This window comes from Nesoenas mayeri (assembly GCF_963082525.1).
Source record: "Nesoenas mayeri genome assembly, chromosome: 6".
Classification (NCBI taxonomy): Eukaryota; Metazoa; Chordata; class Aves; order Columbiformes; family Columbidae; genus Nesoenas; species Nesoenas mayeri.
Genome location: NC_137545.1, coordinates 34186563 through 34202481, shown reverse-complemented (window position 1 = coordinate 34202481; position 15919 = coordinate 34186563). Strand labels below are relative to the sequence as shown.

The 15919-nt window shown below is 41.1% G+C and overlaps 1 protein-coding gene across 1 annotated transcript in view; it reads left to right on the top strand.

Moving 5' to 3' along the window:
• The first annotated feature begins 277 nt into the window (after window positions 1–277).
• The window catches only part of SNX4 (sorting nexin 4), a 33766-nt gene continuing 18124 nt past the window's right edge, over window positions 278–15919 (top strand). The window contains exons 1-5 of the mRNA XM_080347023.1: window positions 278–397; window positions 1400–1515; window positions 11254–11392; window positions 11470–11619; window positions 12727–12774. Of these exons, the coding sequence (XP_080203149.1) occupies window positions 290–397; window positions 1400–1515; window positions 11254–11392; window positions 11470–11619; window positions 12727–12774 (561 nt within the window). The 5' untranslated portion in view covers window positions 278–289. The remainder of the gene's footprint in view (window positions 398–1399; window positions 1516–11253; window positions 11393–11469; window positions 11620–12726; window positions 12775–15919) is intronic.

Genomic DNA, 15919 nt, shown 5'->3' with positions numbered 1-15919 from the left:
CACACACACCCCCCCGGGCGGGCACACACCCTCGGGCGGGCACACACACCCCCCCGGGCGGGCACACACACCACCCCCCCGGGCGGGCACACACACCCCCGGGCGGGCACACACACCCCCCCGGGCGGGCACACACCCCCCCGGGCGGGCACACACCCCCCCGGGCGGGCACACCCCCCGGGCGGGCACTACCCCCGCCGGCCGCTCTCTCTAGGACCTGCGATGAGTTTGCCCGCCGGAGCCGGCCTCAGCGCCTGCGCGGAGGAAGGTGGCCGGGCGCCTTATAGCCATGGAGAGCGCCGAGGCCGAACCCAGCGATAGCCGTCCGGAGGAGGACGGCGCCGCGCCCTGCAGCGGCCTCACGCCTCCGGAGCAGCCCGTAGCCGCGGCGGCCACGGTGAGGGTGCGGGGGGAGGCGGCGGCGGGACGGCGTCCTTCCCGCGGGCCGCCGGCCTCTGCGCGGCCTACTCCGCCCGGGCCGAGCACCGTGCTTTCCTGAGCGCGCTGCCCGGCCGCCGCGCCGCTAGCCTGGGGAGGGGTGCGGGGCTCGGCCGGCGCGGAGAGGCTGGGGCCGGGCAGTAGCGGGAAGGCACTGCAGGTGGGATGAGCTCTCACTCTGCGTGCCCGGGGCCGAGCCCCTGGCTAGGGCTGAGCTGTGCACCCCGTCCCTCCGAGCAGTGGGGTTCTCCTCCTTCCAGTCTCTGGCTGTTGTTAGAGGGATTTTTGTGCCGTCTGCCCTCATCCCTTGTGCCCTATTGTTATTTTTATTTCTCAACGTTTTTGCCCTCGCCCCCCCAGTTTCACAAGTAGATCCCCCTCCCTGCAGAATTCAGCTGGAGGTTCCTGGAGCTCTCTCTGCCTTTCCAGGGTGGGCGTGCGGTCCGGGCCCGCTCTGCCTGCCAGGGTGTGAAAGATAACGATCCTCCTCCGGGAGACTGAAAGAAAAACATCGCAGTCCGGATGTGTTCTGTTTCCTGTGAAACGGGAGAGGCGGTTACGTGTGTCCCAGGTGTCTTGAGGAGGAATTCACCGGTAGTTGGGAAGTGTTTGGGTAGAAAGTGCAGGGGTTTGTTTGTTTTTAAAAAAGGTTACTTTGTTACCTGTACAGAAGAATATTAGTTCTTCTCTATCGTACTGGGTCATGATGACTTTTGGTATCTAAAGTTATCTATTTGTCGGCTTTGATTTTTTTTTTTTTTCTCCAAAAGCAGGCTTTCTGTTTTCATTTGCAAATGTGATGCAGAACAAAGGTATAAAACAAAGACCTGCCAAAGCCTTTATCCTGTAGAGACCTGTCTTATTTGAATAAATGTGCTGTGAGAGAAGGGGAGGCAGGGTTAGGAACCTTTGCCTTGTGTGGCTAATGTTACATGAATCTTTATTTTCCTCCTCTAAAAAGATGGAAGACTGTTTGGCAAAAAAAATGGAAATCACTGTTTCAGAAGCCGAAAAACGGACTGGGAGGAATGCCATGAACATGCAAGAAACATACACTGCTTACCTCATTGAGACGAGGTAGGTGATGAGAGCTCTCTCTGAATGCATGGATGTGCCATTCTAAACCAGCTATCTCCCCTTCCCCAAAAATATTAAGGTACAGTTGATGAGAGGATTTAGTTTGTTTATGATTTGTTATGTGATTATCAACCTACTCCAGAGGAACTTTCCCCATGAAAACTTGGCATCTGATCTCCAGTATTAATGCTGGTGTTGGGTAACTCTATACTGTAATTTTTCATTTAGCTAGGTGGAAAACATGTGTGCTTGAAAGATACTGCTTTAATATGGTGTCAGCAACTGCTTGGTTATTTCTTAGACATGGTTTGCATAAATTTATATACATATGTATGAGGTTGTATGTGAGAGAGGTTGTGCATCATGGTCTAAAGTAATGGTTAGGCTTGTTTGGGATCACAGGAAAATAAAGGAAGGCTCATGACTTATGTCATGTGGTCAAAATTTAGTGCTCCACTAATATTTGAAATGATTTGCTTGATCTGATCACCACATACTCCTTGTAGATGCTCTAAGGGTTTGGATTAATTAACTGCTTCCTTCCTTCATATTAGCTTAAACTTTCACTGGAGAGCTTACTGCTTTCAATCTTCTTGTGTTAGTAAGATCAAAAATACAAATAAACACTCCTTTTACCACAAAGACAGCTTGGGTTTTTAAGCACTGAGTAGTGAACAAAGCTTTAAAATCTCTTCTAACTTATAGTTACTTGCCAAACAGCCACAGATGACTCCTATTATGCAGGATCATGTTACTCAGCTGAAACAAGAATTTCAAAATCAGATTTTATTAGGAGTTTTGTCTCTCTCTTCTTTATATTAACAGTTTTAACCTTTGGGCCTTGCCTCAGGAGTGATCTGCTGTACAGATAAAACCTTCTGAAACAAAGCAGTTGCATTTTGCAAAGGCAAAGAGTTCACATTGTAATATTATCATGTAAGTCTTGTAGTTACTAGTTAAAAGGCTTCTTAACTTGCTTAACAGATGAAGGGACACACCAGTCATGCTAACTGCAGACCTACTGGGATACATTTACTACATATTACTAAGCTTTCGGAATAAAATCCAGAATAGACGTGCATGGCATACATTATATTTTTCAAATATTGTAGCTCTTTGGCAGTTGCTCAGATGTTTAAAAAATGCTTCTACAGTTTATTGGTATTAAAGATCACATATTCTCGCATAAGTAATGTTGTTTTTCTTTTCATTGTATTTCTGAAGGAAAAGAGAAGAAAATCAGAATAACTGGTGTCTAACTATGTTGTGAAGTGTACTCTGGGGGCATCTTTACACAGCTCTGGAACACACTGACTGCAGCATCTCCTTTCCCAGTCATCCTTATGTTACTTTAGACTCACTCCTGCTGGTCTTTCCCAGTGGTTCTTTCAGTGGCAAACCTGTATTTTGCTGCCCAGATTGCATGCTTTCATTAAGATTTATACTGCAGTCAGCAAATACCAAGACCAATTATATGTTTGTCACAGAACTATTGAAAATGTGGGTTTGTCACATCTCTAATAAAATAGGTTCTCTATTCCTTTTGCTGAGAAGGCAAAATTTCTTGCATAAATATAATTGCTGGCTATTAAATGTGCTTCCTGCTGAGCCTGGAGCTGTAGGTGGGCTTCACAGCAATTTGTCTGTGGGTAATAGGATATTTTGTAGCAGAAGAATAAAACTCAGTTTATAGTACTATAAAAGGAAGACCACTTAATAATAGTTGTATTACGTTTATGTGAACTGGGGTTCCACTGTTACTGCTATCTAGGATTTAATTTCAATAGGAATTGCATGCATCTGGGTGAATAAGGGACACAAGATGGATGCAATTACAACCACTGTACATTTGTAACAGAACAGGAGCTGAGCACCTAAACTTTTTAACATGTTAGTTTCACTGGTGCTGATGAAACTGTTTTCAAAATGCAAGTGATGGTGTTGCTTCCTTTTTCTTTTCAAAATGAAAATAGCTACTCTCACGTTTTCATGTGACTTTTGTGTGTTTTGGGTGTTTAAGTGATATTACACCTCCACATAGATCTCTTACTTTGAGACAAAACAAACTCTGCTGCTCTAGACTGCAGAGCCTCAGCAAATTCCAAGGGTTGTGCTTCCTGAAAGCATCTCCTTTATTCTTGGTTTACACCTTTCTGCATTAGCTAAGTAGATTTTTGTGGTGAGCCATTTCCGTTCAATTAGTCTTGAAGTCAGTTTGTATAGTTTAATGGAAGCTGTGAAACAGTTATTTAAAAATAACTTAGTTTTTATATTCTTCCTGTGCAAACAGATGAACACTTCCACCTCTTTGTGGGAAATGGCAGTAAGGCAAATACAAATTCTTAAAGTGTGTAACTAAATATTCCTTCATGAGATGTAGGTGCTCAGCATATCACGTGTTTTCTAGAAGGGAAACCAAAATATCCAGGACCTCACTTAAATTCAGATTTTCTTGCTTTTTAGAAGTTTTGTCTTATACCAGAGTTGGTGTGAAACTTCAAGAATGGAGACAGTATAAAAACCCAGAATTTCACTCCTGGTCTTGTGCTCTTTGTTTTCCATGACAGAGCTGAAAGTTGACTAGAATGCAGAGAACCTCTAAGTGCTCTGTGGTGATGGGTGTTTAATCATAGTACCTACAGGGATGCCTTTTTTCCTGTTCTCCTTCAAAGTAAACAATTTCTTCTGTAGTTGTAAGACGCTTCCATTTAGCTATTTAGTTAACTTTGTTTCCCTCCCTGCTGCCTTTCAGGTCTCTGGCCTGGTCCTGGTCATGAAACTTGATGACTAGAGGTTTTTGTGTTTGTGTGGTTTTGGTGTTTGTGTGTTAGTTTTTTGTTTGTTTCTTTTTTGTTTTGTTTTTTGTCAATGTGGCTTTAGGAAAAAGTAACAAACTTTGTGCAGCATGGTAGCTGACTACTTAATAGCGGGATTCCTGGTTTTCAGCCCTACTACACTTATCTTCCTTTTGATGTAATCTGAAAGGGTGGCTCACTATATTTGCTTGTTACTCCCACAGTATGGCTGGGGAAGTTACACATATTTCTGCTTTCAGTATTTCAAAAGTTTTTCATCAGTTAAATTGTGACATGAGCGATACCTACTTCTCCCATAAGATGTTGGATTGTGCATCTGTAGTGTAAGGGCTTCTAATGACAGTTTCTGTGAGAGAAATGAACTTCTATTGTAAATGAGTAGCCAGTTCAGTGGTAGCAATGCTCCACCACGGGTCTTCAGGAGTTTTTGCTTTGTTATGTTTTAAGTTACTTTCCCAAAGTCTTCTGCTCCACGTTGGTCTCAGCGAAGAGCCCAGGCATGTATTTCCCGAGGACAGGCACAAGGTGAATGCTTGTAGAGGTCTCCTGTCTTCTGATAAAACAACAAAATGCAGATTTTGGTCACTGAGGGTCAGGAAGACTGGTCTGTTCCCTCCAAAGGAGGTATTAGGTAAAAAGGAAGAAAGTCTGAATTCAGCATGAGCTTTAAACGGCAGCATCAAGAGATGAAAGAAGGTGGAGGAACGGAAATTTACTGCTGCTTTATACTTAATTGATACTATGAATCATTAACCTGACTAGTGGATGTATAATTTAGTTAAATAGAGAACTGTTTAGGTGACGGTATAAAAAACCAACCAAACAAAACACCACCAAAACCAACTAAGCAACCAAACAAAACCCACCTGGCTGTGAAAATCTTCTGACAAGACAACTTGCTAGATAACTTTTGGTGGTTTACAAAATCTGTAGTTGATCTGTAATGATTGCTCTTCTGTCTGTTTAGAGGCCTAAATACAGAGACCATTTCTAAATAGCTAATGGAAAAAAGCTGCCGAGCCCTCTGCAGTGTTATTCCTCTACAGAGAGTGAACCTTGTCTGCTGTAGGGGACTGAAGCGTCACTTCTTGTACGCTGGAAGGTCAGAGGCTGAAAGCAAAGTTACTGCTTCTACGATTGAAGAGGTGATTGCTTTTACAAGGAAATAACTGATGTATTTCCTCCTTGTCTGATTTAATATTTTGCAGCCATTCCTCATTTTTATTTCATTCAGAATTGTTTAATGGCTTGTTTAAGATAATTAGTTTTAAATGGGAAATGGGAAGAGGTTAATTAGATGGACTGGAGTTCTCACATTGGCACTTTGAATTAAAGCAAATGAATGTGACTTTTGGAGTAATGTAATCTTCCAATCGCATATGATAACATCAGTTATGAATGCAAAAGCTGAAGGTTTCAATTTTGTCTTTTAATTTTTTTTCAGGCAGGTTGGTTCATTCAGTGAATAACGTGCATTGTTAAAACTGTTCTTGGAGGGGAAACATATGGTTTTTCTGCCTGAAGACTGTACAAGTATTATATTGTGTTTTTAAAACCAAAACAAATTGAGAAGTTTGACTGAATGTCAACAAGTGATTATAATCTTAATTGAAACTGGTCTGCAGTACTTGCATTTAATGGTGGAGTTCATAATGTGGTCTAAAAAATTAGATGGTAATGAAGGTATTAAGTGTAATGAGTACCTTTGTGGATTTCTACTTCCTTTCTGAAACGGGGTTCCTGGGGAGAAATGCTCTTGTAATTGGTGATATTTTATGGTCTCATATGTAACCAGGTGAAGACATTTTTGCTGTGATTAAAAAAATTTTCTCTCATCTTACTTGCCTGTCCCAAATCCATCCATGCAGCTTCAAACGCTTATTACTTGATTTGAAAGGCAGTGGTGTGGATGCAGACTTGTAACTGAGGGCTGTACAGCACTTTCCCGTTGCAGCTTTGTTCTCTCTAGAGAGTGGAATCTGGCTGCTTTTACTATATCAAAGCCTGGGTGGAAAGGGGATCTTAAATTACTATTAGTAACTTCAAAATATGTTTAAAATTTATTAAAATGGGTTAACTAGAAGTCATTGATTCTTTGTTTGGAGCTACTTGTCTGCCCTTCTGAAATGTTGTGTTCCCCCTCCAGTCACTAAAAGTTGCTAAACTGACATTTTACAGCGTGTTGGAGAGAAAAACACAAACAAGCAAAGTCCCCAAACACAGACAAAACAAAACAAACAAACCACACAACACCCCAGCCAAGACTGCTGGAGTGGGTGATGCTGGTGGCAGAGGCAGCAGGGATGTCCGTCTGTCCTGCAGAGATGGGAAAGTGTGGTGGCAGGTTCCTGCTGAGGCCCAACTGTTAGGGTGCAGCTTTTTGCAAGAGGATGTTGGGTGAAGAAAAACATCCAGACATTTCTCTGGGCAAGTGTCTGTCTACCTGTTTTGCTGTCACATTTGCTTGCTTTACCTGTTGTCTCTGAACTGCTTTTCACCCCAAGCAAGAACTATGTTATGTAAAGATAGAAGCAACAACTACAACCAGAAAAGGCAGCATTCTCACTTTAAGACAGTGAGAATAAATGCATGTTAGAATAAAGGAAGTAACTATGATCTGAGAAGAGAAATAACACCAGGCTGCTTAACACAGACCACGTTGAGGAAGCTGCATCAGGTTCTGCCTAGTTAAAGAATAAACTGTGCAGGCAGGTTTGACCTTCAAGGTTCTCTGGTAGTAATTTAACCTTTTTCTTTAAGGTCTAATGTGAGGCTCATGTGTCCTTCATAAGGGTTGTAAAGCTTGATTAACTTAGACTTAGGGAAGTCTGTTTTGTCAGAATAAATTGACAGTGTAGTGAACTTCCTTAGTTTGAGCGTGAGGAAGATATGGTGAACGGCATGATCTGCTCTGGCAGTTGCTTCCTTCTTCCTTGAGTTCTTGAGGACCCTCGTGGACACAGAACTTGAAGTAACAGGGTACCTGCATCTCTGTGGGGTGGTAGTGGTTTGTCCTGATATAGGACTTGACTTGTCTATAAAGCTGTGGTCCTTCCCTGCTGAAGTGCACCCTCCTAGCTATTTTACAAGTTTTTGGTTCCTGTTTAATTTTCAGCTTGATAGTTGTGTGTGTGGACTGAGATGTTAGTATTCCAATTATTGTGGGTTTTTAAAAAATATTTTAAGTAACCCATGTGTTCTTGTTAATTCTGACAAATACAAAGCTGATACAGCAGACGTGTTGAGATATTTTTTGCACAGTTAAGGCTCCACATGGTTGTTGCTGCTTCTAGTTTATAATTAACTCTGCAAAACAGTCATGAAGCTTTAACAGCATAATTTACAATGGAACATTCTCTTGTCAGAAGGCTGTGATTTCTTACAATGACAGCTTACTGATGGTGTGTTGACCTGAACCCTTACAAATGGTAAATAAACCACTGCATTATTAAAATATGTGATGATTCTGTTGGTGCATTTCCCTCCCTTTGCTGTTTATAGGATAGGAATGTGAAATGTAAGTGCATCCTCTTCTAACCTGTAATCTGTACTATGGAAGGAGAGTATATATAGTTCTCCAAACAGACTTGAATCTGTGAAACTGCTTTTACATTTCTAAAGACATTCTTGATTTCATTTATTTTTTTCCTGTTAGTTTATAGCAGAGCACTATTCTTTAGTTTTCTCACACTTGTGGTGTTAAAACTGTTGAAACATATTAAATAATGTGACTCTCCTAAATGCAGGAATTGGGAGTTCTAAGAAGAATACAGATTAACTTTTTCATGGTAAAACTGACTTGTCAAAAATGAGTGTATGGAGGAATGACAAGCCAGAGCAGGATGAGTTAAGGCAGATCAACTATGGAAGACAAGCTACCTGACTTTATACCGCTAATGTGTATTACTGCAATTGTGTTTGTTATGTTGGTGCCATATTGAGGCCACTTACAAATGCCACTTACCAACATTTGGGATAATTTTCTAACATCTTGTGAAGTTGTATTTCTACTGAATTGCACTTGAAAACAGAGTAGGAATGTCTTGACCAGAAACTTCCTTGAAAGATAAGCTTTTCATTCTTCCCGGTACTGACCTTGTTGACATTATGGGTTATTCAGAAAGTGATAAATATAAGATTAGACTTGAGCTGGATTGGGTTAGAGGCAGAAGACAGCAATTAAGTACACACTGTGGTGAAATGGAATAGCTAAAGGAACTTTTCTAACTACTTTGTGTTCAGGAGGTGGAAAACTTCAGGTTTGAAGTTGCCTGTGTCAGTGTAAGCCCATAGAATAAGTGGAGAAGAAAAATAATTGTGGCTAGCAGTACTTTTCATTAAGGGCTCATATTGACAAGAAAAATAAGAATGATATTTAAAAAATAAAGGTAAATGTTCTTCTTGCAGTTTCCCTGGAGTGGAAGTTCTTAAGCCTCTCTAACTTTACGGTCTGCCTGAAATGTGGTAGGCTGCCATAACCTGTCAGTGGTGTGTGCACACCCAGCCTGCCTCTAGTTACGAGGTGATGCAGTCAGTCTTAAACTTCAGTTAAATTTTAAAAAAGATGAATAATGGAACTCTCCTATTACAGAAAAATGAAAACTGGAAGGAAGAACTAGTTAAGCACGACTCCTGAGCCAGTCCCAGGGTTGCATTTGCTGTGTCCAGGAGATAGTTAAGTGCTGCAGTGACAGACACATAATAGCAATGGGCCAAGTGCATCCTCCAGGTTTTTGGTTTTTTTTCTTCTCTTTGCCTGATAGAACATGCATTATATTATGGAGAACTCAGTGTTCTAGGTCTGAGATGTGGATCTATAATCTTGCTGCCTTTAGAGTAAGGGTGGCTGCCGTCTGCCTCGCTCTGTACCTCCATGTGAGTCTGCAGTGTCTTCCTGCTGGTGCAGCAACATCTGTACCTGCAGCACAAATGGGTCCTCCTGGCACGTGACTGGGTTCTCAGGGCAGTCCTGGCCCCTCTGTTTCTTGTATCCCTGTCAATGTTTGCATGTGCAGTATGTTCTCAGACAGCACCCACATAATCTGGTGCATTGCTGGTAGCAGTCTTGATAATAGCCTGTGCAGAAGTAGTGCTCTTGAAACCTGTGGTGTAAGTCAGTGCAGCTGGTTGATAGCTGCTGAGGTTGGAGAGTAAAAGGGTCCCTAATTCTGAAGTACTTTCATGTGAGCATCTTCAGGGGCCAGACTGTTTACCAGACTCTGGGAGTTTCTCTTCTAGGAAAGTGAGGTTTGTGCCTTCAGTTTTCAACACAACAACTGAACTTCCAAGGCATAGTAGCTTAATTCTTTGTCTATTTAAACTTACCTCCAACTCAGCAATAGTACAAACACTAGATACCTGCTTTTAGCTGAGGTGTTCTTGAAATGTTTAAATTGTGTAGTGTTTGTGTAGGGAGGAATGCTGCACAGCTTGTCATTGCAGCACTAAGCTCAGCTTACCCTCTTCAAAACTCTGTTTGCAAGTTGCAGCTTTGAGTTGAAATACTCTTAATAGGGGGGAATTCTATGGGATGTTGGCAGTACAATTTAGTGGCTGTCAGCAGTGTGCTCACCTCTTTTTCTAAGTCAGTCTCAAACAGTTTTATTCTGCAGCAGTTTGTGTTGAATGCTTATGAATACATCCTTTCTTTTTCCTCCTTGTGAATTTCTGTTTCCTACAGATTCAGTCACCTGGAATAAATGTCCTTTCCACAAGGCAAGGATAGATAAACAGAAAATGCTCAGCCTTACTCATTTTAAAAAGATTCCTTTTGCATAATTCTGTATTAAATTACTTTAACCTCAAGATGTAACGATGCTTTTAAACAAGAGGGTATAGCAAGGCTGTTCTTTTCTAGTGAGAGTTCAGAAATGGATGACAAAGGCTTCTTGTGTTTTATTTAACTGTATGGAATAATTGGGGTTGCCCTGCAGTGGGATTGTTTGTTTTTTCGGTAAGGTCATTAGAAATCCAACCTTGAAGGTTAAGAATAGCTTAAAAAAAGTGTGCAATTTACGTGTTTTTAAAACTTTACTCCAGGAAGTTCTTATGAACTCAAGGACTGCATAGCCTGCTTTCTGCTGGAAGAAATAATTTAGTACTCTATTCTGAGTATTGTAGAGTTAAGTACTTGTAGTTCTGGGTTCCGTAGTACAAGTAGACATAATAAAGCAAGTCCAGTGAAGGGCCACGATGATGATGATGAGCTTGGAGTATCTGGTGTTCAGGGAGAGGCTGAGAGAGATCACGTTGCTGGGTGATGTTTGCTTTAAGTTTTCAATAATTTTTTCAGATGCATCACTTTTGTACCTGCTTACTCTATCTTTAGCTAGTTTGTTAAACTATGTCTGTAGTCCTTAACTATACAAAGATATCACTTTGAACCCAGAAAACTGGAGGTGCTTTGAAATTTGTGAAAACATCCTTTAGAATTTCTAAATATTTAAGTGTAGATTTTAAACTATTCTAGCTGTTGCAGACAAGACAATTTTTATCCTCTGAAGTGAAGACTTTCCCATTGAATAGTAAGTTCTTTCTTGTAATACTCTGTATCCTTCAGCTGCTTTAAGAAATTCTGCTGGCTTGAAACCTGACACTGTTCCAAGAGAAATATGTCTAATTCTGTAGTGTCATGAGCTAAGTCACTTGTGTGGCTCTTTACTTGACTGCGATCTACCTGTTTGTTTGTGGTGTGATGAAAATGTATTGACTTTGCCTGTGTTTCTGAAAAAATAAAGCATGCTGTCAGGCAGAAATCAGAAATATATGGGATGTGAAAATAAGGTTACTTTAGACTATAGGCAAGTTATGTGGTAATGATTACTGGGTAACTATTTTCAGGACCTTTGCTATAATTTTACTGATGGTATGAGGAAGGAGTTGATAGCTTACTGATGCTTGAATTTGCTGTTTCATGTTTCAGAGCTGTTGAGCCCCAGAGTGAGGGACAGTGTGCCCCAGTGGACTCCCTGTGGCGACGTTACAGTGAATTTGAGTTACTGAGGAATTATTTGTCGGTCACCTATCCACATATTGTTGTTCCCCCTTTGCCAGAAAAAAGGGTAAGGAAAGCTGAGGCTGCAGCTTGCTTTGTCTTGTTTGCTATTTATTTACTATTAACACTCTTCTGTTTAAATAGGCTGACTTTGTTTGGCATAAGCTATCAGCAGATAATATGGATCCAGACTTTGTGGAAAGAAGAAGAATTGGTTTGGAAAACTTCTTGTTACGTGTGGCTTCGCATCCTGTTCTTTGCCAAGACAAAATCTTTTATTCATTTTTAACACAGGTATAGTAAAGTGTTGTGCTTTCTAAATACATTCATTAGCAATTATTTATTTAAGATGATGTCTTTTTACTCCTCTTCCCTGCCATTGACCCACAGCTTGTTCTGTATCTAGAAGAAGGATAGACAGTGTGAGTGAACTTCAGGTGGACAGGTCCATCTGAAGACTTTAACAGCCCACTGCAGTTGTACAACAGGGCTTCTGAAGTACCTTATGGCATTTTTCCAGTCTAGTTCTAAGGTTCCGAAGAGAGAATTTCCACCTCTTTGGAACAGCGTATTGGGAACTTAATGTGTATTGGTTGGGAAAGCTTCCTTAGGACTAAAGCTGAAATATAATAGTTAGCGTGCTGTACCGCTGGCTGCAGAGACAGTACTGGCTTCCAATTCACTTTTTGGATATCCGTGGTTTCTTTAGCTTTGCGATTTGACTCGTGATCCATTTGTATGTGTCATGGTCCAAAACCACTACAGTATGTTGTCACGAAAGTTGTGATCCAATTGTCAGCTAAAGTATTGCATTCTGTGGTTTTGAACTTCAGGAGATGTTGGATGTCTTTTTTTCTGTGCTTTGAGAGATTCCCAAGTAGTGGCCTCTGCAGGTATGTTTACTGCCACACGGTATAGCATGTAGATGAACCAGTGTATGGGAACTGGCAACAGGGGACAACCAACTACACGTGAGCGAGGTGACCGCATGTGCACTGTAAACAGCTGTGACCTGTGTGTTTTCTGTGTGCTCTCTGCCTCAGCCTGTGAAGGTCCTTGGAGCTGCTGCTGATCTAATAGGCAATAGATGGTTACTACTCTTATTTCTAAAGAGCTGAGCTCCTTCTTCAGACAAAGCTGTGTGGCTCCTGCCCCCAGTTGATAGAATGAGGTAATTGAGTAGTGCAGAGACTGTTTTTTGGGGGGAGGTTAGTATGCAAACACAACATAATGACATGTTATTTTTAACCCAGATTCTTGGAAAGTCGTGGGGAAGGTAGCAGAGTCAGAAACCAGGCTTACTGGAGAAGCTCTTGTGATGTAGGGACTGATACAGGGGCTTGCAAAAGCTGTGGCACTCTTAAGTAACTCTTACTCAACGTTCTTTTCCTGTGTTTTTAGGAAAGTGGATGGAAAGAAATGGTGAATGAGACTGGATTTCAGTTAAAGGTAATTACTGTAATTGTTTGTCTCAAGACTGCTGTGACACAGAAATACTCCAGCAAACGTGTTTTAGGCTATTATTTTGAAGGACTGTTTGCTGATAGAATGAGTTAGAGGCATTGCTTTATGTATACTTGTAACTACAAAAAAACAGTGGTGTCCGTAGCATGTAATAGGGAAGACTTCAGTTGTGAAGTTCTCTAGGAGGCTTGTTAATATGTGCCTATGTTTGATGCTCAACCTTGTAATTCTGGCAGTAATGTAGAATTGTGATCCTTATAAGCTTTAATGAACTTGAGCCCATAGTTGACAATAATTCTCTTCCATCATTGGTAGGGCTTGCATATTGCTAGTATTCATAATATAAAAAATGTAAAGCTCTCAAGCTGTATTTTCCTAGTCAACACATCTTTATTTCAACTTACACTGTAAGAGTTCAGAAGGTTTTTACTGGCAGGGTATGTTCAGGAGTGCACACAGTGACGTGTGCATAAAATAAAACTCATAGCAGAGTGCTGAGAATATTTGCCTACCTGAAACCATATAGTAGATTAAATGAGAGATGAGCAAGTCCTGTTTTCCTTCTAGATTTGATCACATGTGTAGTTTCCTTTCAACAGTTCCTGTTTTCTTAGTAAAGAAAAATAACTTTTTGTAAAAGCCTGGGAAAGGGCATCTTCTCTTTATTCAACGTCTGAAGTATAAACCCCTCAAGATTGGAGGTTATTTAGCACTACATAGGAGAACAAACCCCTGTTCACTACATGTTTTAGACTAGAACCAGACCACTGGTTTACATGCTGCTGCTGTCTCTGCTGCTAATGCATTAAAGCAGGATGTGTCTTTTGTCCCAAAGGGCTTGAACCCGGCTAACTAAACTTTAAATTAGGCATTAATGCAGTGTAGCATGTTATAGTTGAATGTTGATGTTGGAGACTTTGTTTACTCTGCCAACTGTATGATTAAATCATGCCTCTGCTCCCTTCTGCCTCCAGCACTTAATTTTGTTTTTTAAGGTATTTTCTTGCTTGGGATTTTAACCCTTTGTTTAGGAAGGAGAAAATTCCCATCTTTAGTCTACTTAAATGATTGTAGGATCATAGTAGGAGTTAGTTGTCTGAAAACTCCTCGGCTGTACGTCATTTGATGGGGAGTTCATCTCTAAATGATTGTGTGTATTACCCTTAAATCAAGTTTAAGACTGAACAACTGTTTTTCTAGCAGTGTAACTCTGCAAATGCTCGAAAGTGATGTGTGGGAGTTACTGTGCTGTTAATGGCAAGAAGGAAATAACCCTACTTATATAGCTGAGCATTGGCAGAATCTTGGTTCCTGCCTGAGAGTGCTTGTGTACTGCTGAACTCTTCCTTGAGAGCACTGTGTGTCTGTAACAAAAGGCAGAAACTTGCCCTGGAAATGTAATGTAGGAAGCGATACTTTTCAAGTGTAACCTCTTGAATGTGCGTGCTGTCCCAACAAACTCAAATGGCTTTGCTGCCTGCTGTTGATTATAAATACAGTATTTTGTGAAATAGCGACTTAGAGGGAAGGACTCTGATTTAAAGTCAGTGTACCCAGGTGCTGTTTGTACTGTGAGAAATGTGTGAGGAGTACATGTAGGTGTGTCTGCACAGCCTGAAATCTTCCTGGCTTGTGTAATGACTTGTTGGGCTGCAGCAGTGGAGGTCCAAGGCCATATAAACCCATGGAGCACTCTGAATGATCCTAAAGGCTGGGACTTGTGGTTACTGCAGTGTTTTGTGTTCCTTGTGCTGTCCTGGACACGCTTCCCCATGGTGCCTTTGTCTTCCCTTTGCAAAATATTCTTGAAGGAGCGCTGTGTGTGGCAGTGACAATGTACCTGTCTTTTTCCAATATCAGTCAGTCCTAGTCTTGCAGGTTTCATTCGCTTACATTGGGTTTATGGATTGTTTTGTGTTGGTAGTTTAGTGATTGGAGGACAGCTAAAGTTAGCAAGATTTCCATCAGTACCTGTCATCCTAGTTGCAAGAAAAAAGCTGCTTTTCTGTCAATTTAGATGCTTTCCTAAGTGCCCTCCAGATATGGAAGTGAAAGGAACTTGCAGTGATACTCAAATATGGGATCTTCTGCTCAGCCCCAATGCTGTGGGAGGTGAAACAGTCTCAAACTGTGCCTGTCTCATCTGCAGAAGCTATTGCAAGGGTCCTAAAGGAAGCACTCTGGTCTTAGCTTGGGAAAACACTGTGTTTCCCTCAATGTAAAATTCAAAATAGCTCTTCAGGCTCAGAGTTGGCTGTAACAGTGCGCAAAATATTCCTGTGTCATACACCAGCACTAACAAATATGGTGAAGTAACTGGCTGCCAGCAGTTGTGGCACAGTCTGGCTCAAAGAGAACACTGCAGGGAATCTATACACCCCACAAGATGTGTTTATTTTTCTTTCCCTGAAAAGAGGGATGTTTTCATCAAAAGTAAACTCCAGCCATGTTCCTGGGGTTGGAGTTTTCATGCAGTATAGATGAGCCCTAAGTGAGCTGTATGGAAAATGCCATACAGAAATTAGAAGTTGTGGTGATACAGGTCCTCTGTGGGTGAGGCTGGGATATCTAATCTGTGTTGGAGTCAATACCCATTGGGCAGTTTAATGTTCAATTAAACCAAAACCACCTCCTTAGAGAGGTTCCATACTGCTGTTGCAGTCATTGGTAAACCAACATCTCAAAGTAGCCAACTACCTTTTTAATTAGGTATTGAACTTTAGAGATTTATATATGCTCTGTTATAGAAAATAACATTGCATTAAGAATGCTTCTATTCTGATATACAAATTACATATTTTCTGTAAAGCAAGTAATAAAATAAAGAGAACACCACATAAAAGATTTTGATTTCACTGGGGAACTGTTCCTGGTAATAAAGAGCATATAGAGGTCACTCTGCCACTAGTTTTATTTTGGTTTGAAAAATATAAAATAGTTTGTCCATATGGTCTTATGTTACCTGATTGCTTCATCTAAAAAGAATGTAGGGTTGTGTATCTTAACTCTGATTTGTGTAACATTTTAGGAAGGGACTATTTTTGTGGGATTTGGATTATACCAGCTTAATTTAGTTGATACTGTTTACACCCTAGTTCACAAAAATAGCTTAGTGGGCTTATTTTTTTAC